We start from the raw sequence: 24,952 nt of genomic DNA, 5'->3' as shown, positions 1-24,952 counted from the left end.
AAGTCTCCTCCTTACTGGGATAATAGACAAAAAGCCAATTAAACCACATCATTATAAAACACTGCAGGTCTTATAAGATTCAAATGATTGAAGTGAAAGAAAAGAATGATACATAGTTTTAAAAATCTGTTCTGTTTAGCAGGTGCTAAGGCATCCCTGGATGACTGAAAGGGAGATTAAAGGATTTCTCAAACAAGCATGAAAGAATCAAAGCAACTCTCCTGGTATGTGTTTGATGAGGGAATAACATTACAACATGACATAAAGCTCAAAAAAGATGGTTTTACATAATGATCCCCCTTTAAAGAGTATCTTTGGTAAAGCTGAAAGCGTAATGGCGACATATTATGGTCTGTACGTGAACAAAAACAAACTCTGGGGTCTTTTTTTAATCACCAGAATGCTGTACTGCCTCTCTCTTATCAGTACACATGCTAAAAACTTCATTGAATAAATCCAAATGTCACAAATAAAGGATCAAAAAAACAATAGACAATTTCTTTTTCCGGGCTCTTTGAAAAACCTGTTCCCCTCCTCGCCTGCGGTGGTGCTATACAAAGAACTACAGAAGGAAACGACACAAAAACCTCAGAAGAAGACACTGAGCGTAACTTCCTTCTTCACAAAATGTAAATAAAAATGGAGTAGCATAAAATTTTAGCAGTTGCAGAATTTCTCTTTTGTCTTTGGCTGAAGGCCATGAGCCATTTCTATTGTGTGAGTCAATCCTGCTAGCGATAGCAGCGTTCACATCTTTACAAACGAACTAGACTAAGTGGACTAAGCTGGGCTGGTGTTATCATGTTCCGTGTTTTTCTGTGTGTTTATTTTGAGTTTCCTGTGTCTCGTGTTGTCCTGTCTCCCTTTGATTACTCCCAGGTGTTTCTCATTCCCTGATTACCTCCCGTGTATTTAGTGTCACCTGTGTGTCTGTGTCTTTGTCGGGTCCTTGTCTACCAACAGTCAGTCGTTTGTTTTTTCATTCATGTCCATTCGTGTACCTGTGCTACCAGTGCTGAGCTTTGTTTTCCCGTTCTGCTGTGCTGACAGGGTTTTGGACTGGTTTGAATATTCAGACATTATCATCATTAAACTCCGTTTTTTCACTTAAACCTGGATCCTCAGCGTCTGCCTCTCCACCTCACACCGCACCTTATGACAGGTGTAAATCTAACCTTAGTATTGTCAATAATATTTAGTCGTACTTTAACATTTCCAGTCAACATTTAACGCTTTTTAACATAAGAATATTTTAGTGGACTACTATAGCACCTCTATCACTGAGTTTAGCTAGTTTTCTGGGGAAAACCCTGTTACCAATACTCATCGGAGCTGTAGATCTCTGCAGCTCTTCCAGTCACCATAGGGCGCTTTGCTGCTTATTTGAAGGCATTGGTTATTTATCGTACCACAGTTCTTACAATGTAGAGACCAAAAAGTGGGAACGTCCTCTGAAGTGAAAATAAAAAGGGTTTTTCACCTCCAAAGCTTTCTATCTTTTGTTTCAGACGATTCTGCTCTCTTACACACACTCCGATTTAAAAACATTGTTCAGTGTTTGCTTCTGCTCCGAGGCACTCGCTCGGTTGTGAAACCTCAATACTTCAGCCCTGACCTTCTCCTCCTCTCTGACAGTCTTTTCCTCAGGAGAGCTGACACCACTGGCCAGATAACAGTCTGCCTGTCTGACAGCTACTAAACTGAGTGGCTCAGCACTTTGTCTTTCAGACTCAGAGTAACAAAAAGAACTATTCTCTTCTGCATCCTTAAGTCAAACACACTGCTAAATCACCCCGATTTCTTCTTCTGACAGTCAATAACAAGCCCATTGTGCTCATCAGAATATCCAGATACGAGAATGTTCAGTAATCCACGCATTCACCAATCTGTCACTGCCCCTGGAAGCAGAAAGAAAAATCCTCCTTCTTATTGAAAATAATCACACTGATCAGCAGCATGGGCGTCTGCGTGGGAGACAGACATCAGCTAAATGATATGATCAAAACAACAACAAGCTGCGTTTCTGTGGTTATCTTAAATCACTTCATCCTTAAACTGCCAGGCGTGACTGACGGAGGAGCGGAGAGAAGCCGGGAGACACGACGAAACACTCGCTTTCACTGCAGAGACGCACAACAATCCAAGAACCATGGAGCCAGAAATATGCAGATGTGGAGGGAACGCTGTGCGCTGCAGCATCCATACCAATGAACCCACCAGGAGTTACAAACGATAAAATATCTGCTAATTCACAAGCCCCGGGAAGTAAATGCTGCTAACATAGTTGACATAAATTTCTCTTAATGGAGGGCAGCAGGCCAACAAGGTTCAGTGGGAAAAAGAAAACTGTTTTCTTTTTCCTTATTCATATGAAAATACAGGCACACATCACCCAAGCACCTCTGCAAATGTAATTTATTTCGGAAAGGAAACACGAAATTGGATGCTGGGGATTTATAAAATGGAAAACTCTGCATTGCAGCAGCAGAAAAGCTTATACTACAAACTATTTTTATGCAAATGAGCTCTAGGGGCTGCATGGCGTGTTTGTAAAGGGTCTGCAGCCATCAATGTAATGCTTATGTTGCAATGTGAGACCAGATCCAGTGTTGTTTTGTATCTGAGCTGCATCATTTATTAAGTGCAGATTCAGCATCTTACCTTTTTTTTGTTCTGGGATTGGTTTTAACTTACTGTAAACATCTGTGAACTAATTAAACAGCAATGCTTCAGAGATTTAGAATTTATGGGGATATTCCAAATAAAGTGAAACAGTATTTTAATGCAGAGACAATGATGCGATGGAAATAAAACTTGTTGCTATTCCCAAGGTTTTAAATATGGACATTTTGTATAACATTTTCACAAAGTCTTCATCTGCCGGGATTAATCTGAAGGAAACAAAACAAACAAAAAAAAGCGAAAACAGCAGGTCAAGATTATCTGTTTGCTGCCTGAAGAACTTCTACTACCTTCCATGTCCTTCCCTTACACAAAATCAAGGTTTCATTTTTGGAAACGTTTCCAAAATCTGTTTTACCTTTAAAAAAGTCTTTGGTTTGCAATAATAACAGTATTATTTTTTTTAAACCTTGGATGGATGGATGGATGGATGGATGGATGGATGGATGGCTGGATGGCTGGATGGACAAACATTGTTGGGAGGGAGGGAAAGAGGGATGCATCGTCGGATGGATGGATGGACAGACAAACATTTTTGGGATTGATGAATGGACAGAGAGCTGGATGACTGTCAGAGCTGAATGAATCTTCATTGGCGCAGACAGACCATCTGCATGGTGCAGCATGAGATAAAGCAACATTTTCACTGAGCCACTTCTGCTAACTCCTCAACATTCATATCAGTATCGCCTATCTGCAGTCTGCAGGGCTTCTTCGTCACGACACGGATCGCTTCGACGTACAAAAAAAATCCTCAACCATCTGGTCTTAGCTGGGGATCAAACGACGTACGAGATGTGATGTAAAAGCAAACCTGGAGGGTTTTGTACTTGAAGCTGCTTTACTCATCAGACGTGTCGCAGTGTGGGAGGGATAGTAGGTTAATTGGCAACTCTAACTTGCACAGCAGAGATTTTCCATAGTACAACGCTCGTCGTGATTCCTTTTATGCATATTCCTCAACATTTGTATAATGAGCCCATTTTGCTAATTAGTTTGCAAAGTCATGCATAAAGATCCAGCAGACTGTTTCATCAGCCGTCTGAACTGCTAGAAGTTATTTCATTTCTTTTTTCAAACCTTCAGTTTGTGCATATTTTGATAGGGAAACCGTAAACCTCGTTGTAGGGGTTATAATAGCGATTGCATCTGCAGTGTCAATATAATCAAGAGAACGTCAGTTTTGGTCAATTACTTATGTCAAACATAGATTTGTAACGTGCTTGATTTTATTTCTCTCCTTTTTTACAATGCTTTAATTTTACCTCAATAGTTTTATTGTGTTTTCTGTCTTTAATATAATTCTGTTTCCAGTTAAGCACTTTGAATTGACCAACTTGCCCTGCCTAACAGCAGTGGTGGATTAACCTAAATCCTAACCTAAAATATTAATAATTGTTTCAGAAATGTTCTCTTCATCTTCTTCACTTGTTAATATTTAGATGCAGATAATTTGTTTGGGGGGACAGAAGCATCTTTGTTTGCTTTAAAGGAACTTTCTTTAATAATGATGCTAAAAACGATGCTTAATGAGCTGCAGCTTGACGCAAAGCGACCCTGACAACACGATGGTGGCTTGTTGGAAGTGAATTTGGACTCAGAGTTGAAATTAGCACATTAAATGTAAAACCTTTGACCCAGATTATGCATTTTAGTCTGCCGGAAAGGGCCCTGTCACTGCAATAATGTCCTTGAAATTTGGTACGACAGCATGCGCATTAATGTTGAAAATATCGTCACGGTTAAGTGAGCAGCAAAGAACAATTAGCCAGACAAAGTTAGTCCAACTTTCTTCCTTCAGTGAATTTGAACAGGGTGAAGCTAAAAGTTTACTTCTTGTGGAACTCTGGCTAAAACATATTTACAGACAAAGATATTTTTTATCTTCAATGTATATAGTTTGTACAGTTTGGCTTAATTACTGCTTTGAATTTGTTTTATTTTTTAACCAATTGTCTTTTTTAGAGTCAAGTTAACGATTAATCGATTACTAAATTTGTTGACGATCATCACGATTAATCGTTTCAGCTCTAAACACCTTTATGAAGTTCAAGCACTTTCAAGGATTTCAAGCACCATGAGCCTATTTTTGGATTTATCAGGAGCAACACACATCCATTAGTAGGAGCAGTTGGGAGTCTTGGGAAGTGGCCTGCGTGGAAACTCTTGTTAAGATAAGGAGCAGTTTGTAGATCAGTCTACTCCACAGAGACCAGAAGCCCCAACAGCACTGAGACTCTAATAAGAAATAGCTGTGCAGAAGAAAAATGGGATGTTGTGACTGACTGAGGGTATGCATGAATCACGGTCTGTGCCCTCGTGTGTTTGTGTGCACGGCTTCCAGACCTCTCCTGAACCACAACGGCAGCCGCCACGGCATCAGCTGAATTCATCTGCAGTCGTCCTCCCTCAGGAAATATTAAAAGATAAGTGCTCCTTAAAAAACCTTCTCTGCAGATAATTTTATGCTCTCCGCCTTCCTCCGCCTCTCCAACAATCCCAGCTCAGCTCGCCTTGAGGCTGAAGTAAAATCGGCGGATTTCTTTGATTCACAAAGGAATACTTGGGATTTTCAAAAACTAATGGTGACGAGAACCGAAGCAGAACTTTTGGCTGAACATGTGAGCCTTCGCAGGAAGCAATAATTGGGTAGGATATAGGGTTAAAATCCTGTCTCTGTTCAGGAAACCGCTAAGAAAAAGAGGAAATGTGCTGTCATAGCATGCTGGCCAAATTCTCCTTTAAATTATAGATATTCTGTCAGAAGGACAGGGTGAGTATGAATCTCTTAGGGAAACGCAGGTTATCTGCTGGATTTATCCAGAAAAAGAAAACGGACGTTTATAAAATTGTTAAAAGTGAGTCACAGATTTTGTGCTTGGATATGGTCTCCTTTTTCTTCAGGTGATTGATCTGGGATTCCTCCGTCCAAACAGATCCAGGAACCCAGACATCTCTTTAAACAACTCTTTAGATCTTATTACAGATGATCCTAGAAAGAACATATAGTCCTTTCAGAGAGTTATCGGTCTGATAAGTTAGCAGTTGGATGTGTCTGGAAAGCACCGAGCCAACTTATTGACCCTTTGCAACTACGTCACTTCATCATTCTAGGCACCATGATGGACGTTTGAAATGAGGGACGGGAGTATTGAACAGAGCAATTGAAATTGTTTTCCAAGTTGTTTTTGCCCTTCATGGTTTCTACTTGTTCAAGTCGAGCTAATTTGTCTGTGAACGTAAAAGTTTGAAATAGCTAGCTTAGAAACCAACCCAAACTTGACCAATTTTGCATTGGTCAAGTTTGTGGTGTGAACTCATGTGGTGTGAGTTCACACCACATGATTTATATCACTGTCATAAATGGCGTTTCCCCTTTCATCAGAGCAGCCTTAAAAACATGGGAAAAAAACGAGATGCTAACCATTTTTTTTATACATGCTATTCTACATTATGGTGTGGCATTGTCTCCATGGTTACTAATGGTTAGATGCGTACCTTTTCCACAATGCAATACTTGATATCTTTCTAATTATACTTACTTATAAACTGTATGAACGTTAGTCTTCTTACCTTGTAAAAGTGTTCACTGCAAATTCGCAATTTCACCGAGGGCTGACAGTCATTATGATTAACGGCTGCTATCACCCAGTATTAAAAGGAAAACAAGAATACAAGTTTGGTTTCTATCCTTGTCTGTTGGTGCAGCCGACCACACAGCACCCTATGACCATTTCTTAAGTGAAATCAACTAAATAGAAGCAATATTAGGCTACCAGGTATCTGTGTTTGACAGGCTTTACAGGAGTGCATTAGTTGTTTTGACGTCCATCATGGCGGCGCGAGCAGAGCGTAACGTCACATGCAAAGGGTCAATAGGCAAACAGACCAGCTAGGGCTGGATGATATGGCTGAAAACATATCATGACATATGTGTTTCATATTAGTCGACATCAATAATTATTGATTTTGTTTTTTTACATATCCCAAACACTGCCAAACTGGTGACGTGACCTTTTGTGATTACTTCTTTTACCTTGGTGCGGCGCTTTCTCCATGTAAAAATCAGAATTTTTCTCAGTAACAATGATGCAGTGAGAATAAATTGTCAGTCTGTTAGATGACAGTCGATTTGACAGGGATGATTTTAATTGTATGTAATAATGGAGGAAGTTCAGTAAGGATGACCTGTTCCTCCTCATTTTGTCTACAAACTTTTAATTAACAGTCCGGTTGGTTTGTCTCTTCAGATTTCTTATGCTATCAAAGAAATTAGATCCATTCTAGCTGCTCTCATCTGGCATCTTTTCTGTCGTTATTGGACAAATGTAAGCTTTTTAAATGTTTTTTTAATTAATTGGCACTTTTAAATAAGTCTTGTCTGTTTAAACCTTCTTATTTGATTTTTCTATCTAAGTTGTGTTTTCACCCCCAAGAACTTGATACTTAAACTGCTTTTCATCAAAATTAATGATATCTCAAGATACAAATTTTATAAGTGTGTCAAATTGTAGATTTACTGTAAAAAAAAAAAAGCACATAAAATTACAGATTTTTACTTCATAAAATGTGCTTTGAACAAGAATTGTTCTAAAGCAACACACATTTTAACAACATTTCACATCCGGTTGAGCCATAAGCTGATAAGCGGGAGTCTTTGGACCAAAGTTTCACTCCAGTTCCTCTCCAGGACAATCTTGCTGATGGTGTTGCTGGAGGTTATGGGGCAGAGGATTGCAGATGGCATCGCTCCAGACCAGTATTACACACATTTGTTCTCTGCCTCGCTAAAATTTAATCTCCTGCTGGGACTCAAAGTGTTTTATCTTCAAGTTGATAATAAGGCTCCATACAGGAATTCAATTTTTTGCTGTTTGGTTGCAGGGGGTGGGAATTTATCACGCTGTTGCAATATAACTGATTGGCTCCTGGACCTCCTGCAGCTATATGTCATTGTCCGCGAGGATAATAGTTTTTGGAATATGGTGGGAAAAAGTACAGCAAGTTATGAAATTAGGGACAATAAAATGTTCCAGCAGCTGCCATGGATAATTTCAGATGGTAGAAAAAAATCTCCAGCTCAATCATACCAGGACAGAAATGTTATGTTTTTGATCATTTCTGGTGTGAATATACCCTGAGACTGATGTGCAAACTCTGGTTTACACATTTGCCCTCTGTTACTTTCTGCATCAGTGAGTTTGAGTAGTTATGATAAACTTGTCTATTAACACTTTATTTGACTGCATAAGACTGAAATGAGACGGTCAAACATCAGATAACTCTTGTCATGAATATGAAGGAGTCTTCGTGAATGTTTATGACTGTTGTCATAAAGTGTCATTCGGTAAATGATGACACTTTTAATGCAAAAGTTGACATTTTTAATGGACTTTTAATGCAGGTTTTAATGGAACTTTGCATTAAAAGTGCCATTATTTACAGAATGATACTTTATGACAACAGTCGTAAACATTTATGAAGAGACATTCATGTTGATGACGTGTTATGTCATGTTTATGACAGTTTCATGTCAGTCTTATGCACACCCCTTCAAATAAAGTGCTACCACTCGTCTTTAAAGTAGATGAAGACAACACTTTGAGAACTTTTACCTGCATGACCCATTAGAATGTTGCAAATTTGGAAGAAAATCTCCTTCAGTGCAAAGAAATATTTTTAAGTACCACATTTTGCTCCATTTGCAGTGCCAAGTCCTTTGGGCTATGTCTCTGCCAGCTTTGCACATCTTTGCAGAGAGCACGTTAACAGCGATGTTAACACATTCCCACAGTCAATCAATTAGATCAAGGTCTAGACTTTGACTTGGCCATTCTAACATATCAACAAGTCTTGATCTAAATCCTTCAGCGATGGCTGAAGGCTAACTGTATTTCTTATGGCTTTCTTCAAACAATGACTTTCTTCCTGTCGTTCTTTCGTAGAGGTCAGGTTTGTAGGTTTCAAAGTATTTAATAATTCGATGATTTCTGAAGTAATTTAACTCGATTTCATGTAGAAAGCAAATATATGCAACTTTTTCTTTTTCTATTTTCATTTGCATTCACAATACTCCCCGAAAGCTCTCCCCATCATCCAGCAAAGATTCAATCTTAATCTTTTGTGAATGGGCCTGAATATTGATGCATGACTCATGTTCATGTTCATGTCCTCAGAAACTATACAGTCTGGATTTAACTTTGAGAACAGAAAAAAATAAAACCATGACTTATTTTTGCATCAGAAATAAACTCTAAACCTAGTGGTGACAGTGACAGCAATATCAGAGATCAAACCACTTGGAGAAAACTATATTTTCTTTCCATACACTGATATTTTTAGCATTGCTGCTTTGCAAAATTCATGTTCCTTTTCTGCATCGAACGGTGAACAGGAAAGAAGAAATTTACGCTCCCTTAAAAGCCAGCAGGGGTGAAATTGTAGAATGTGACAGGAGGGAAAAAAGACATGGGGAACTATTAGCTAGACACAGAGTCTTATCTTCCCATTTTCCTCTTCTTCCCTTGCCTCAGCCTAATCCTCTTCTCCCACCTGGTTCCTCTTCACTTAGCCTCTTTCTGCTCGTCTTCATCATACCTGCTATCCTCTGTCATCCTCCTCCTTCATCTCATTAAAGCGAATCATCTCAGGGATGTGAGGCAGTGCATCTTAAGAGCGGATGGTGGCTGCGACACAAACTTGGCAGAAGAAAATGTCACTGAGTCTGTGAGCAACACAGAGGGAGTAATACAACTAAAAAGCCCGGAGGTTTGAGCCTCAACACTTGATATTACTCTGCTTCCTGTCCATTTTTCTCTTTTGACCACTTCCTCTGCTGGTTCTGCTCTGTTTTACTTCACTGCTCGGCTCAGAACTTTATGCCTCCTTGTTCTGTTAAAATTTTAATCCCTCTCCTCTGATTTTAATGACCACCGGCTCAGTTCTGTCCTTCTCCGCTACAGAAACTGACTCGTTTTGCTTCTCCTCATTAGCAGTCGTTGGGGAGCTGTGGTCACTCGGTTCATGAGAATTACACAACAGAAAATCATAGTGTGATCAGCGTCTATCTGCATGTGTAGGAGGAGGCACACCATAAAGCTTGGAGCAGCACATAACGTGTTGAAGACACACCAGCTGCTCCAACGCTGCAACTGAGGCAGAATATATTACTGTTTTTATATTCTATGCTACACAAAGTTGATGAATAATTAACAAATGCTGAAATGGATTTTAGGGTGTTTTAACACCTGATAGTCCGGTAGCCTCGGTTCGACTTGGGACCAAAAGTGAAACATTTGTTACATTTTCAGCTACTGCGGCTCGGTTTCACACTGCACTGTCAAACGATCCAAACCAATTGAAAACCTTGCTCCCCTCCTCGCCTGTGGAGGCGCTGGACCAAAAACCACTGAAGGAAACAACAGGAAAACCATTGAAGAAGACACTGAGCACAAACATCTTCTTCATGAAATGTAAACAAAAATGGTGTAACGCCAAATTTTAGCAGTTGAAGAATTTCTCTTTTGTTTTTGGCAAAAGATCGCAAGCCATTTCTTCTGGTAGCGCTAGACTATTGTGTTTGTTTTGTTTGTATTTACCCACAATGTCATGTACTGTAGTCTGCTTTCTGCTTCTGCAGCAGTCTCCGGTCCGCTTGGTGTTCACATATGCATTCAAACCACACCAGAGTTCCCTTTATTGGTCTGCATCAGAGTTTGATTGAGATATTTTGGGAGCAAATCATCCATTTTGTTTAGTTTCAGATTTGGGAGCATGTGCAAACTCAGGTTTGTAAACATTTAGCACTAAACATTAGCATTAAGATGTTGGCTTGAAGAACTCTTCTGGCAGGTTCCCCACCATGAAATAATTCATTTTTAATTTGTTTGCATTGTTTTATTCAGCGTAATCATGTTTCATTCACCAGAATAACCTGTAATGCTTGAGTGTGTTGCCATCCATCAAAGACTAATCTCTAATGTAATGGAGAATAAATATAGCAGCACGGTCACCTCAGTGACTAATGCCGATTCACTTGGTAAGTTTAACATTCCCAAATAATGCCAGTCATAACTAACACATGAGCTGCTGCAAATAGAGCTGTGAGGGTAAAATCCATTTACGGTGTGAGACTCCCGTCACCCCCAGTGATGAAGTACAATGACCTGCACACATGAAAACTGATATGTGGAGCAACAGCAACTCATCTTCGAAGATGACGTTTGATAAATGGCTTTGTTGTTTTTCCAGGTGCCAATCGTTGTGGGGCTGGCCTTGAACAAACACACCAGTTCCTGATATTAAATGAATGGATGGAAGTCATGTAGATCCCTGGTTCAGTTCATGATGGGTGGTTTCTCCTTTGGTCTGTAACCTTGACCTCCCCACATCCAGTTCGTGACTCCAGTTTTCCTCTGTTCATTTCCATAAATGACACTAAAAGAAAAGTGTAAAGGGGATTTATCCTCAGTTACTTTCCTTTCTCTGCCATGCAGTCCTCTCATGAATCATAAACAGCCCAGGGGTTCAAAAGGAAACTTCAACACATATTAACACAAAATAGCTGTGGTATTGTTCCTCTCGGCCAGCGCGCCGAAAAGCCATAAATTCCCACAAGACGGGACTCTGCAACACTCAAAAATGAGTTCAGATTTACACTTTCCACCCTCAGCGTTTACCAGATTAATCTCGAAGCAGATGAGGGATACTTCAGGAGCAGGGAGATTTAATCAAGCCGTCCTAATATTGCCCGGGAGCCTCCGCAGCTTAAATAACCAACTCTTTCTAAAGGCACCCAATAGCCTTCAGTGGGTGAGTAATAACACCTCTGACTTTGCCATTCAGCCTCCAACATCTCAATAATTTACTGCAACTCATATTAGGTCCCTGCAGCCTGAAGCAGCGGAATAATAAAACTTTGTGCTGCCACACTGAGCATGTAGATGGCCAAACCATGCAGGTTTTACAGCATAATTAACTTAGACACTCTATCTATCATAACCACCAATTTGGAGTTTAATTGTGGCACAGCTGAATGGAAACTAACTAAACTCGATCATCTTTACGGCTCTACACAAAGACTGTACTGCTTTCCCGCAGTAAAATTCAAGCACTTTCAAGGCAAACTTTCAAACTTTTCCAGCACCTCAACTTAGAGATAAAAACAATACAAATTAACTAAAAAAAGACTGTTTCAGTTCATTGTTATGTAATATCAGTTAGTAGAGTTAATAATCTTTTTTCTGTGACAGCATTCAATATGTGGAAAGGACAAGGTAGACTAAAATATAACAATTTTATGATTTGAAATGTCTCTTTACTACTGACTGGTTCAAGTAAAAAAAAAAACACAAATTGAACAACAAAAAAAATCTGCAGATTTCAATTATGTTGCTTAACGTATAAAATATAAATCCAAATCCAATTTATTTATAAAGCACATTTTAAAAAAGACGTTTGCCCAAAGTCCTGTACAAAATCAAGGCGAATTGAGGAATAAATGTCAAGACATAAAACAACATTAAAACATTAAAAACATACACATAAAATCAAACAAAACAATAAAAAGAGCTTATCAACTCACACTAGGCCAAACGCTATTGAGTAAATATTGAAAATGAGATTAAAAAACAGGAAGTGATAACGATACCTGTGAACAAATTCCAAGGTTTAGGAGCCACAACAGAGAAATCTTGATCTCCTTTCAGTTTCCGCCAAATTTTTGGGACAAAATCAACTGATCAACAGATGAAATACGTCTGAAATATATGGAGGAACAAGATTATTTAATTGCTCAAATTAAATCCTTACACACAATATTTAAAAAAAGATACATACAAAAATAATCTCTAAATAATTTTCTTGCTACGTTTTCTCTGGTATTTAGCAAATAGAAATATTTTTGGTGATTCTAACCTGAAACAAAAACATTTTAATATAATTTAACTTCAGTTAACGGGAAATAAATTCCACGGGTGTCTTTTGATTAGGTGTATAAAAATGTCTCGTTTCAACTGTAAATAATGTTTTCCAAATCAAACATTAGATTGCATTTTATTATTTGAATATCAAACACTTCCCAAACATTGAAAAAACCTAATTAAAATTCAAGCATTTTCAAGGATTTCAAGCACCCGAACGAACCCTGTATACAGCTTCAGACAGGACAGTGTGTGTCTGATCCATTCTGGGAGAAAAACGACAAAAAATTTTTGGTTTTATTACTCCAACTGTGAGCACAATGAATCACCTCGACCAGTGAGCCGTTAACGTTTAAACAGCCGGGGGAAAAAAGGGGTGAAAACGCAAATCAGCATGCAAAACACACATGCACCCACAGTTGGAGTGTGGTGGTATTAGCTGTCATTAAAACAGGATTAAAGTCATTTAGTATTTGAGAGATAATCTGTCATTAGGCTATGATTACAGCACACACTCCAGTGGCTCTGAAGCGGCTAAGAGGGGAGATAAAAACCTCGAGGAAGACTGATGAATCTCTGAGAGTTTTCGTTATGATGACGACAAGTAATGAAATCTTCGCTTACAGCTGAATGATTCGGGAGTAATGCTTTCTCTTTTTGTTGGCAGGATATATATATATATATACTTTTTAACAATCCTGCAGCAAAAATATAAGTGGTAACAGATGTGTTGTCTTTCCCTGAACAGATGTGTGAAAATCCTTACATTTATTCAGTGTGTAAATAAGTCCTGAATCTCTATAGACTCTATAGCGTATGAAATACTAAATAGATAGGGATGATTTTCACCTACACCAGGCTAGGTGTAGGTGAAAGCTTTAATGATGTTGTTATTATTATTCAGAGGAGACACAGGTTTATTTTCTTTAGGAAAGAAAGTAGCGTGAATGTGTGCAACAACATGTATGCATCACAGATTACAGCTATGACCTGATATTACTGTACTGATATTACTTCCTTAAGTCATGTTGAACAGCTGACAGCAATAGAATTAAATCAAAAAGTAAATGTAACATTTCTTTCACCACTTGGGGGCAATCTTTAAATGTGCTTAAAACATTGAACTTTCAGCCCAAGATGGTCAGGCAACTGTTCAAGGTGACCTATTGTTCTTCCTTGAACAGGTTAGGATAGGTTTATGGGCTACACAAAACATGTTTATTAGATTTTTTTTTTGCACAAAATCGTTCTAAGATGATGAGAATATAATCTGGTCATTTCTGCCTATTTTGAGCTGTTTTTTGGCTTCTTGTCACTTTAAATCCAATTAAGCTGCTTTTGGCCACGCCCTCCAACTCAACGTTTACCCTCACATGTGAAAATGGCTGCAAACAGATGAGCAATTATATAACCGTACATCTTTAAAAGCATTAGTAGAGCCTCCTGCACAACCAACAAGAATGTAGCAAGTAGCTTCTGGATGGTAAGCCAACAACTAGACAACTGTCTTTTTCAGCAGCCATTGTACAGCGCATGCAGTGATAAACCACCAAACGTCCGCAGCGCCTGTTAAATGTGACTTAACAATCAGGAGGTTTTTGAAATGGCTCATTTTCTAAACACCAAAAAGCATTAACTTATTGCCAAAAATTTCTGGGGATTTTTTAAGGGCTTGGTTTGTTTGCATAAGAAGTATGGAAGTATAAAAATGTGCAAGAATAGTAGGTTCAATAGTAGGTAAGTTGTAGCAACATTTCAGTGTGCATGCCATAGGGTAGGGCAATATGGCTAAAAAAAAACACATCACAATATTTAATATCAGTCCATATTGATAATAATTAATTCGTTATTTGTTTTAAATATTCAAAATACTGCCAAACTACTTTACGAACAACTTCCTCTTGACTTGCCATACTTATTTTCTCCTTTTATGCCACCCTGATCTCTTTTAGTTTTAAGTAGTTATGCATCAATGTGAGTTAACATGAAACTACTCATTGACTGCCTATTGTTTTTGAAAGAACAATTTAACATATATAAAACACATACACTTTTGTATAGAAATAGCTTTTTAAACAAAACAATAAACATACATACATGAAAACATACATGTATTTGTACTGTGGGAGTAATATAATAAGAAAATATCCACTTTTTTACATCTGAAGTGACCATTTACTGATTCGTTTATACACATAAACGCCTCACTGGACCCAAATACTCTAAAAAAATTAACTATTTGCAATTTACAAGTCATCAACAGCTTTCAGCATCTAAACCGGAGCCAATTTTAAGATTTAAATATCCTGTGTCAAAGCTCACTGAACTCCTACTTTATGTTAAACTAAACCCAACAGCTGTGTGCAATTTTCAGGGTTTCTCTGTCCATCTGCATCAAAGTGCTTATCACTCACAAGGCTGCAATTTAAACTAGTTTGCTTAAATCACTGCATTTGAAGGGGGGATATTACATTTTATCAACTGTAAGAGGACAGAGGGCAATTTCAGCATTCTAGAAGGTTCTTTGCGCAGTAAACAAACTAAATCAATGGTCTAAAACCCAACAGCAGAATGAGCTGGGCATATAGTTTTGAAGTAGTTTCAAAAGTAATCCAACTTAGAAGTAATTTAAGCTACCGAGGTGCTGAACGATTGAGAGGAGAGGAACATGAACACCAAACCTCTCCGGACGTGTTTGAGACCCGTTCTGGCTCTCTGATAAACAGCTCTAGTCAGACCTTGCCCCTGGCTCTGTTGGAGCGCTGAAACAAATGAAAAATAGAGTGGAAAACTTGGCGAGGATGATTATTAAGTGAGCGATGTTCTATAGGTGGGCTCTCTGAGGAGCAAATAGCTGAAAGACAACTTATTGGTGTGAGGGAGCCGAGGTTTGTGGATTTCTTTTTGGTCGTAGCTTTCAAATGGCAAAAACTCCTCTGGGTCTGAGAGCTTTTCGCCGCACAACGGAGAGGCTTTAGGTTTTCACATGACTCACTGCAGATTTAATCACAGCTTTTGCTACTTGTCCATTAAACGCGATCCTGCACTGATATACGGCGCTGACTGAACCAGGATAGAGCTACCTTTCATAGCATCATAACCCAGACTGTAATCAGGAAACTGAGTCAGAGTAACAACCTTAAAGCTCCATTAAAACAGTCTTTTTCTTTTATTCATGTCTTTAACAAGAAGGTAAACCAGACTCTTCTGTGAACTCTGCTTTTTCCAGATATACTTAGTTTCATTCCTCTTCTTTAGCATTCCATCAACTCTTTTAGTCATTAACCGCTTAAAAATTAACAACTGTTTTATAATTATAGCGTCTAATGGCAAACTGTGGTGGTGTAAAGTGATAGTGTTTGTATTAAAATTAATTCAGCGACCAGGTGTTATTTATTTACGGTTAACCGGTGGTATTCGCTGTGGACAGGAACTGCAGCCGCTAGCAAATATCTTAAATTTGCAAACACTTTCAAGGTTTCTCCAGGTTTCACTAACTCATATTTAAAATCTTCCAGGACCATTATGAATTAAACTTAAGACCTGTATCAAGACAGAATTGCACAAAAGGAAATGGCATGCAAATATAAATATGTTAACTTGTGAGATTGACTGAACATATCATTAAATTCTTAGGGTGTTTTCACACCTGATTTTCCGATAAACTTATTTGTTACAGTTTCAGCTGGGACAGTTTGTTTTCACACTGCAACGTGTCAAACAAACCAAACCCTTTGAGTAACCTGTTCCCCTCCTTGCCTGTGGGGGCACTGCATCAAGAACCACTGAAGAAAACAACACAAAAACTTCTGAAGAAGACACTGAGAGAAACTTCCTTCTTCACAAAATGTAAACAAAACTGAGATTTTAACGATTGCAGGATTTCTCTCTTCTCTTTGGTAAAATTTTTTCCCACTAGCACTAGACTCATGTTTGTTTTTTGTGTAATGGCGCCATTACACAAATAAGTTAGCTAGCCAGCTAACAATAGCTAACAAAGCTAACATCTTTGACAGAAGCATATTTAGAATGACAGACGTTTTAAATTTCAGTGAAATGAAGACTTCTTCAACTCAGAAAAGCTAATTAAATTCAGAAAATAATCCAAATTGTTCAACATGCAGACCACTGCAGGATGTGGGCGGGTATAAAGCCGACCAGAACAAAACGAGCCTTTGGAGGCCGTTGTTAGAGACCCAGAGAGAAGGAAGGTAGTCAAGGTGAAGAATAAAGACGGAAAACTTTAATGATGCTGTTATTATTATTCAGAGGAGAACTGCATACCTCTCTGGCTGCATTGCTTCATTTTGCATCATTTATACACTGTCAGCTTCGCAAAAAAAAAAAAAAAAAAAAGAATCCTTTGATATTAAAGCAGCGACTCAGTAGAGTGTCTTTTTTTAAGCTTAACTTCTGTTCCTTATAAAGGAATTTAGGTTTTGGATTAGTTTGTAGAATTTTTTTTGTCTTTATAAAGATGTTGGCTATGTTTTGAGAGTATCTGGAGAGAAACTTGATTCGTGAATTAATTACTGACCACATCAGAAAAACTGACATATTAATATTGCAGTCCCACTGTGAAATAGTTACAAAGATTACTAAATATCTGGCGGCTACCAAGACAGATTATTGATATTTTTTATTTATTTATGGCCTTACCTGTTACTTCCCAATTAAACAACTACCAAAATCTACATACAGAAGAAAAAAGATGGCAAAAATAAGCAAAACTGAATTTAAATGGCTACATTTTTGTTATTTACAGTCTATAACTTCAAATCAGGTAAGAAATACTGCCACCTGCAGGTGGGAGTTACTCACTTAAACCTGAAGTCTGAACATTTTGAGGAAAACTTGAACTAAACTCACAATTAAACATTAGCACAAAGAACTGCAGGGCTGTGATGATTCTACGTGATTTTTCATAATTGTGAAATTGTGAAAAACTGCAGGGAGTGTTAAAAAAGTGAGCTTATATTTTATTTTCCGTTCACTTTTGTAGCTAATGAAATATATATATATATAAAACATAACGTGACAAAGAACACATGGAGTTGTTTGTCTCAATGCAATTCAGGGAAAATTTAGTATTTTATATTTTCCTTCTTCTAAATCTTACATTTTTTATGCCTTTCATTGATCTCTCCAACATTCTGTGTTTATTCAGATTTATTGGAATTAGGAATGTTAAATTGGGATTATGAAACACCAAATTATCTTTTTAAGCAAACATAAAATATTTCTTGTTCCTTCAAGCAGAAACAGATTAAAACTTGGCAACAAAACTTTTCTGCCAAAAAAGTGAGTGAACAATAAATCTTGGCAGCTTTAAGTTTCACTTGTTTCAGATGTTTTGCCATTTGATCGCTGATCCAAGAGGGAGTCTGAAACGTTGATTTACTGGAACGAGATTAAACGCAGAGACAAGAAGGAAAGAAGGGAGAAAGCAAGGAAGGTAAGAAGTGAGGGGGGAGGAAGGAAGAAGGAAGGAAAAGCTGATGGATGGAAGGAAAGAAGGGATGAAGGAAGTGAAGGAGGAAGAAAAGAAAGATGGATGAAAGGAAGGAAAGAAAGAAAGAAGAAAAGAATGAAGGAAAAAAATAATAAAACGGGAGGAAAGAAGGAAATAAAGAGAAGATGAAGGAACTTTAGAAGGAAAGAAGAAAGAAAATATAGAAGGCAGGAAGAGAGGGAGGAATTAAGGAAGAAAAGGTGGAAGGAGGAAAGTAAGTGAGGGAGAAAAGTTTCTTGCATACATCAAACTATTCATAAATACTGGAGTAAAAACATTAAAAACATAATAAAAGGAACAAATCAAATATAAAACAGGTGGACTCCACTGTTTATATCAAGTTGAGTTTTTTCCTCACTTATTCATCATCAGATTTAATTTCTGACCAGCTTAAAATGACAAGAAACCAGAAAAATAAGATCCAAACAGGAGAAAGGGAAATATGTTTTTTATATATAAAAAAGCAACATAAGTAAAAACCAGAGGGGACTTTTTGAATTAGAGACAACAGAGAAGAGGTTTTGTGATGTACAGATCTGAGACACAGAGAGACACAGTGTCTCAGAGGTCAAAGGAGAAGAAGGATGGAGCTGGGAAAAAACAGTTTGAAGAAAATGCAGCAGGAAGAGAATAAAAAAATTAATAAAAAGCAGGAAGGGAGGAGAAATATCCAGTGGAAAAGAAGGAGAGAGGAGGCGACATTTCAGCTGAAGCTGGAGATGTTTTATTCACAGAGGAAGAACAGAGAGATGAAGGATGAGGAAACAGACAGAAATCAACTCTGAGAGTCTCCAGACAGCTTTGACTACATTCACCAAGATCATCTATCAAGGTGAAGATGCTCCACTCTGAGGGGAAAGCAGCAGACAATCAAACAGAGAAGTGACAAATCCTTTCTAATCCTTAACTCAAGTTCAGGTTTCACTTCATGATCCTCTAAGTTTAGGGATTTAACACCGATAGTGTCAGGAAGTAATGCCTTAAAATGTCTCTAATTTATTTACTTTACACAAATTTCAATGCTCATTGAAATATTGGGATTTTCCATGATAGGACAACACAAAGTAGTGGATAATTGAGGAGTGGAAGGGCAACACTCCAAAAACACAAAATCTTATACAGTAATTTTGGTCTTTTTTCTAGTGCAAATATTTTATTACACTTGAAATGAGACAAAAACTAACTTACAAGTAACTTTTCAGCGAGCTATAAAAACTTGTTTTAAGTCAGTAATACCTTAATATTGATTGAAAAAGTACTTGTTCCACTGGCAGATTATTTACCTTTAAGACATTTTTTCCCTTTTATAAGTGAAATAATCTGCCAGTTAAACTTTTTGATAAATTTTAAGGAATTATTGACTTAAATAAGATCTAAAAAGTTAGTTATAAGTTAGTTTTGTATTATTTTAAGCCCACTAAGATATTTGAACTAATTACTTACAGGTTAGACAAGTCAGCCTATTCCTTTTCAGGAATCCTTTTTAGGTAAATTATATGTTTATAAAGCAGAATTTTGTTTTTGTTTTATTAGTGTTAATTTGTTTATTTACCAAAATAAAGTTAAAGCGAATGAAACTAGACCAAAAAACTACAGGTGCACCGATTGCCGATCTTTAAAAAGCCCGGCCTGGCAATTCCGATTTTGGCCGATATCTTTTTTTTTTTCGTTTGAAATGTCGCTGAATATAGCAAGAAAGTTTGTCAGTTGGCAACAGTGGGGTCATTGTTCACAGTAAACGTGCAGACATGACCTGGTGGGCCGGGCTAACAGTCAAACTGTCATGATTCCAGCCCTTCAGCTCTGCCTTGGCTGTGCTGATTGCTTATTGCCCTCACCTGCACTGAGCTGGTCCCTACTTAAACAGCTGCTCGTCACCAGCTCAGTGCGAGATCGTCTGTTGCCACTGTCACAGCTTTCAAGCCTTTGTTATCTCATGTTTCAAAGAGTTGTCTGGTTTCTGATCCTGCCTGTTTTTCGACCACAGATTTTTGCCTGATCCTTCTGCTGTAGAGAGTCCTGTTGCTGAACCCTGACTGTTTCTGACCCTGCCTCCTGCCTTCTGGATTTTGGATTTTCACTGCCTGAGAACCTCCCGTGCATGACCCTGGACCGTTTTACGACTTAGTCTCCGGTTGGTGGATTTTGTCCTCGTCGTCTGTTTGCCCCCTGAGAACCCCCACAGATCTCCCCTTGTCCATTCCCCCTACCCTCCCCCGGCTGGACTCCTGACCCCTGTGGATTCCTCGTCTCTGACCCACCAGTCTTACCACACCCTTCAACACCATTTACTTTTTGTAATAAAACCTTTTGGTTACCATCCTCTTGTTGTGGCTGCGTTTTGGGTTCTGGCTGATTCTGCTTTTAACATTATACAAACCTCTCACCGCAGAGCAGAAGAGGACAGAGGCTGATTTTTAGAGCTTTGCTGACGCAGATAAGATCGGCTTCACATGTAAGTCTCAACCGATCACCAATCTTCCAGAATTAAGGAATTAAATCAGTGCACCCTAAAAAATACTTGGTAAAATTTTGTGTTTTCAGAGTGAAGGATGAACTAGTTTTCAACATTTTCAACAAAAAATAATCTAAAAACTGTAGTGTGCATTTGTATTCAGCCTCTCCGCCTTGGCCTGTTCCTACTGGCAAATTGGTTCAATCTCAACTAACGATTATTTTGTACCCGTTATGAAAAGGCACCTGCTCATAGTGAGGAAACACATAAATGTTGGAGGTCAGACCGATGCAACACTGTAACAGAGCTACAGTAAGTTGATAATAGACATGTTAAATCCCTGATTGTTGCAGATACAGCAGCTGGACTTTCTAAATCTAATTCAAGCATCAGAGAGCAGGTTCCTAAAGCCATGTTCAAACAGCAGGCAATTTTTTTTGTGCCAATATCCACCTTTTTTGGATTGTGATACTTCCAGTTGTATCACTGGAAGTGATGCATATTTGATGTTTTCAAAGAATTTTATTCAGCTTTTACATTATTAACATGAGATGTGCGTCATAATTCTGCACCAGAAGAAGCCAGACATGGTTAATCCACATGTAAACAATGACTAAAAATTATAATTACGAAATTATGAAGGAAGTCTGCATCAGTGAAGCGCATCACATCACGAATCCACCAGTCTTGGTTGTGACTATGCATCCAAACAGACTTCTCTACAAAAGTTACAGTCACTCAGATGAGAGTAGAGTACCTAAAATTGTACTCAAGTAAGAGTAGCACTACTACCACATATTTTTACTCAGGTAAAAGTAAAAAGTAGCAGTCCAAGAAATAACTCAAGTAAGCCTAAAGAAAGTATTTGGCAAAAAGTAATGAGTAACTGATCAAAATGTCAATCATTTAAAATTTGAAAATTATGTGGAAATTTTGGTGTTTTAAAGATCAATATGATTCATATAAATAACATTAAAATCAGATCAAATAAACATTTTTACAAAGAAGTTTCTTTAAAAAAAAACATTTTGGTTAAAACACGTTTGTTTTTCATTCAGTGGGAAGAAAATCGAAAAGTTTTATTCAAGTAAGAGTAGCGATAAAAGTAAAAAGTACAGCGTAGTAAAAATATTCCTAAAAGTAAATTGTTTCCCAAAAGTTATTCAAGTAAATGTAACTAACGCTGAAGTCACAGCTCCACAAAAGGCTGTTTCTATTATTTCTATTTCATTTTTCTTCCTTCGTTTTGTTATCTTATGATGATACTGTCGGCTCGCGTTGCTAAAAAACTTTAAAAATCGATCCAACAATGGCGGCGTCTATTATTACTTTTGAAAACATTACGCTGCTGTGTGACATTAACGTTCTTCTTCTGCGCATGCGCGTCACTTCAGGGTGGTAAATCGTTCGCACAGAAATCTGACAGTAGTCGCATTTAATTAGTAGGATTTCAGCAAAAAAAAATTGGAATTGAGAATTAAGATCTGCTGTGTGAACACAGCATAAGTTGATTTGTAGCCTTCACTCTGTAGGACAGCAGCAGGTTTTATTGGCGTCCTTCGGCTTTTACTGTTCGTCCCCCTCATAGTTAACCTGAGCACTGACTTCCTGCGACTGATCAATGTGAAAAGAAAAACTTATCAAATGTAGCGACAGCTATTTATTAATATTTTATTAGCTTGTTGATGTTTTTATAAATGCATTCCGGCACAATATTGGGAATATTTGTGATCTTCATGTGGCCCAAAATGAAAACGAGTTTGACTCCCATGCTTTAGGTTGAGCAGGAAAAGGAGATGCAGAGCGGCTGCTGGGTGAGAATCAGAGGTAGAAATGAGCTGCATGGGATATTCAAGGGAGCAAAATCAGATGAGTTTGAACATAAACCCTTCGGATCATCATCATCACAACTAGGCTTTGTCCCAGAAGTTATCACGATAAAGGACAATATTGCTGTTTTTGAGACCATTTTCAAACAATCATAATGCAAGAAGACATTCTCAAGTTCTAATAAGCATTTAACACTGGAAAGGGAAGTTATTTTAAATATTCAAAAATAAATAAACAAAAGAACAGAAACAAGAAATAAAATGAATTATGAAGTCTTTATAAACAAACTTGACCTTCAGAAAAAAGGGCTTGTTGAAACAAAAGCACCGAACTGAAGGCTTTTATCATCCAGTCCTTTGTTGAAACAAAGATAGAAAATACAAAAAAAAAACATAAATAATGCAAATGGAAATTATTGAGCTTGTTTTAATGTATTATATGTTTTAACCAATTTATTGCTTATAGTGACAGGGTTAATCATAACAGCACCACTTCGCCTCAGATTCATCAGCAGGTCAAACAGGTCAAATTCACAGCCATTGCCTGAAGCCTCACCTCACCAACCTGCTTTGTGGAGCAAAACCCAAGATGCTCCTCATGCTGCAGTGAGCACAAAACTAACCAGAAAGCGAACAGATTAAACTAATTTTACACGCAGGAATTAGATCCTAGGAAGGGATTAGAGCACTCCTTTGCACCACAACTGCAACTCTGGTAATTGCAGGACACAAATGAGTTTTAGCGGGATAATCAATGCGATTTGTCCTCGAAGTCAAAACTCCCAGCTGCGCAAAATGTGCTGCAATCTCCGCACTGAAAACTCTCCTGAATAAATCTCTTTCAGTCCGGTTTGCCTCCATCCAGAAACAAAGTAAAAAAATAATAAAAACAAAGACGTGCAGAGCTCGGACTCACCTTGCGCTGATGTCCCGCTCACCCCGCACAGCAGCAGGGCGACCCGAGCGGTAATCCCAAACACCCTTATAGTCCGCAGATCCATGGTGAAGCGGGGGGGAGGCAGCAGAGATGCCGACAGACCGCCTCTCCTCTCTGGTTCCGACTGAGATCTCCTCTGATCCAGCTGGAGGAGGACAGCCAGGGAGGGAGGAGAGAGACGGACAGAGAGAGGAAGAGAGAGAGGGTGAAACGCCTCCTCCACCGGAGAAAATACGGAGCTTTGCAGGAATGCGCCCTTTAATTACAAAAAAATAATTAAAACTTTACTTCTCAGAAACAACAGTCTTAAAGTTGAAGAACTGGGTGACAAAACCTATAAACCCACTTATAAAAGCTGGAAAAGTTTTATTTACGTTTCTTTTTTTTTCTTTTTTTTAATAATGTGGCTGTAAACATATGTTCAAACAGTTGGGGGCAATAAAAGCCTGGAAAGATGTGCTTACAGGAAAAATAACCCTCCTTGGTGAATCTTTTCATTGCTAATGTGTATTAACAACTGAAAATCAGCCGAGTTAGGTATAAAAAGACAGTAGAGGCTGCTTAGGACACATATTTGTCATTTTAAACTCCTCTCAGGTTCGAGGTTCAGTTTGTAAAGTAACAGTCAAAGGTTAGCAGTAATAATTTGGGTTATTTAGGATTTCATAACAGAAAAAACGGCGGTTTAATTCTTAAAGTTATATTTTCCGTATGTTGCTAACTCATTTATGAACATGACAGTTTCCGAATAAACATTTAATTAGCAAGCTAAATATTTAGTTTCGAACTATTTAGTTAGCAAGTTAACTGGCTTCAAAAAATACTTAGCTAGCACAATAACATTTACCTTCAAACTAAATATATAATTTGGAGCTAAATATTGAGCTTGAAATGAAATATTTAGTTAGCTAATTTCGTTAGCTTTAACCTAAGCTAATATGCTAATTGGCTTGTCGATAAGCGGAAGTGGACTACCGAAATAAAAGACGGGTCTAGCGAACCTTTAACTTATGTTGCTAATGTCACCTCTTCATAATTCTTTCTTTTCCTCTCGACATGCTGAATATTACAGCTTAAAACAAATGATGAGGCATTTTAATGGCAATATAAACGTTTACTCACGGATGTACAGCGACAGAGACTGCGCCAGTTCACCAGATAGTTTTTATGGATAGTACATTTCCGGTTATCGGCAAGTGAATTTGTGTATTAGCTACTTTTTTGTTTTGCTCTGAGATAAATAGTTGAGACCTAATATTTAATGTCAAATGCAATATTACACTAAATAAATATTTAGTTTGCTAACAAAATAGTTTGAAAGTAAATATTTGGTTTGTAAATTAAATGTTTAGCTTGCTAACGAGGGTTACATAATGCAAAAAATTATCAATGTTAATTTTTGTTTTAATTTACTTCAGCATTCAGTCCTCGAGTTGACACAGGAGGAAGGAAGAAATCTAGTTTTAAAAAGCATTGCTTCGACTTCTAACTAACTCAACATGAAGATCCCCTCCTGCTTTGCTAAGCGTGAGCCACAGTGTTTACTTATTTATGTAATAAATAATACAATATTTAAGCAAGCCTGACCAAAACTATAAAGACCAACAAAAGGAGGAA

The 24,952-nt window shown here is 37.9% G+C and overlaps 1 protein-coding gene across 3 annotated transcripts in view; it reads right to left on the bottom strand.

Annotated features, from left to right (window-relative positions):
* The window catches only part of LOC114146972 (contactin-associated protein-like 4), a 108,701-nt gene extending 84,162 nt beyond the window's left edge, over window positions 1-24,539 (bottom strand). For all 3 annotated transcript variants that reach the window (XR_003595996.1, XM_028021446.1, XM_028021445.1), the window contains exons 1-2: window positions 24,458-24,539; window positions 23,315-23,480 (exon numbers count right to left, since the gene is read on the bottom strand). Coding sequence is in view for 2 of the 3 variants with exons in the window: in XM_028021446.1 (XP_027877247.1) it covers window positions 23,315-23,399 (85 nt within the window). In the remaining variant the exon portion in view is untranslated. The remainder of the gene's footprint in view (window positions 1-23,314; window positions 23,481-24,457) is intronic.
* Window positions 24,540-24,952: the final 413 nt, after the last annotated feature.

This window comes from Xiphophorus couchianus, chromosome 6 (genome assembly GCF_001444195.1).
Source record: "Xiphophorus couchianus chromosome 6, X_couchianus-1.0, whole genome shotgun sequence".
In the NCBI taxonomy this organism is placed as follows: Eukaryota; Metazoa; Chordata; class Actinopteri; order Cyprinodontiformes; family Poeciliidae; genus Xiphophorus; species Xiphophorus couchianus.
The sequence above is the reverse complement of the archived record's forward strand: the minus strand, read 5'-3'. Positions and strand labels throughout refer to the sequence as shown.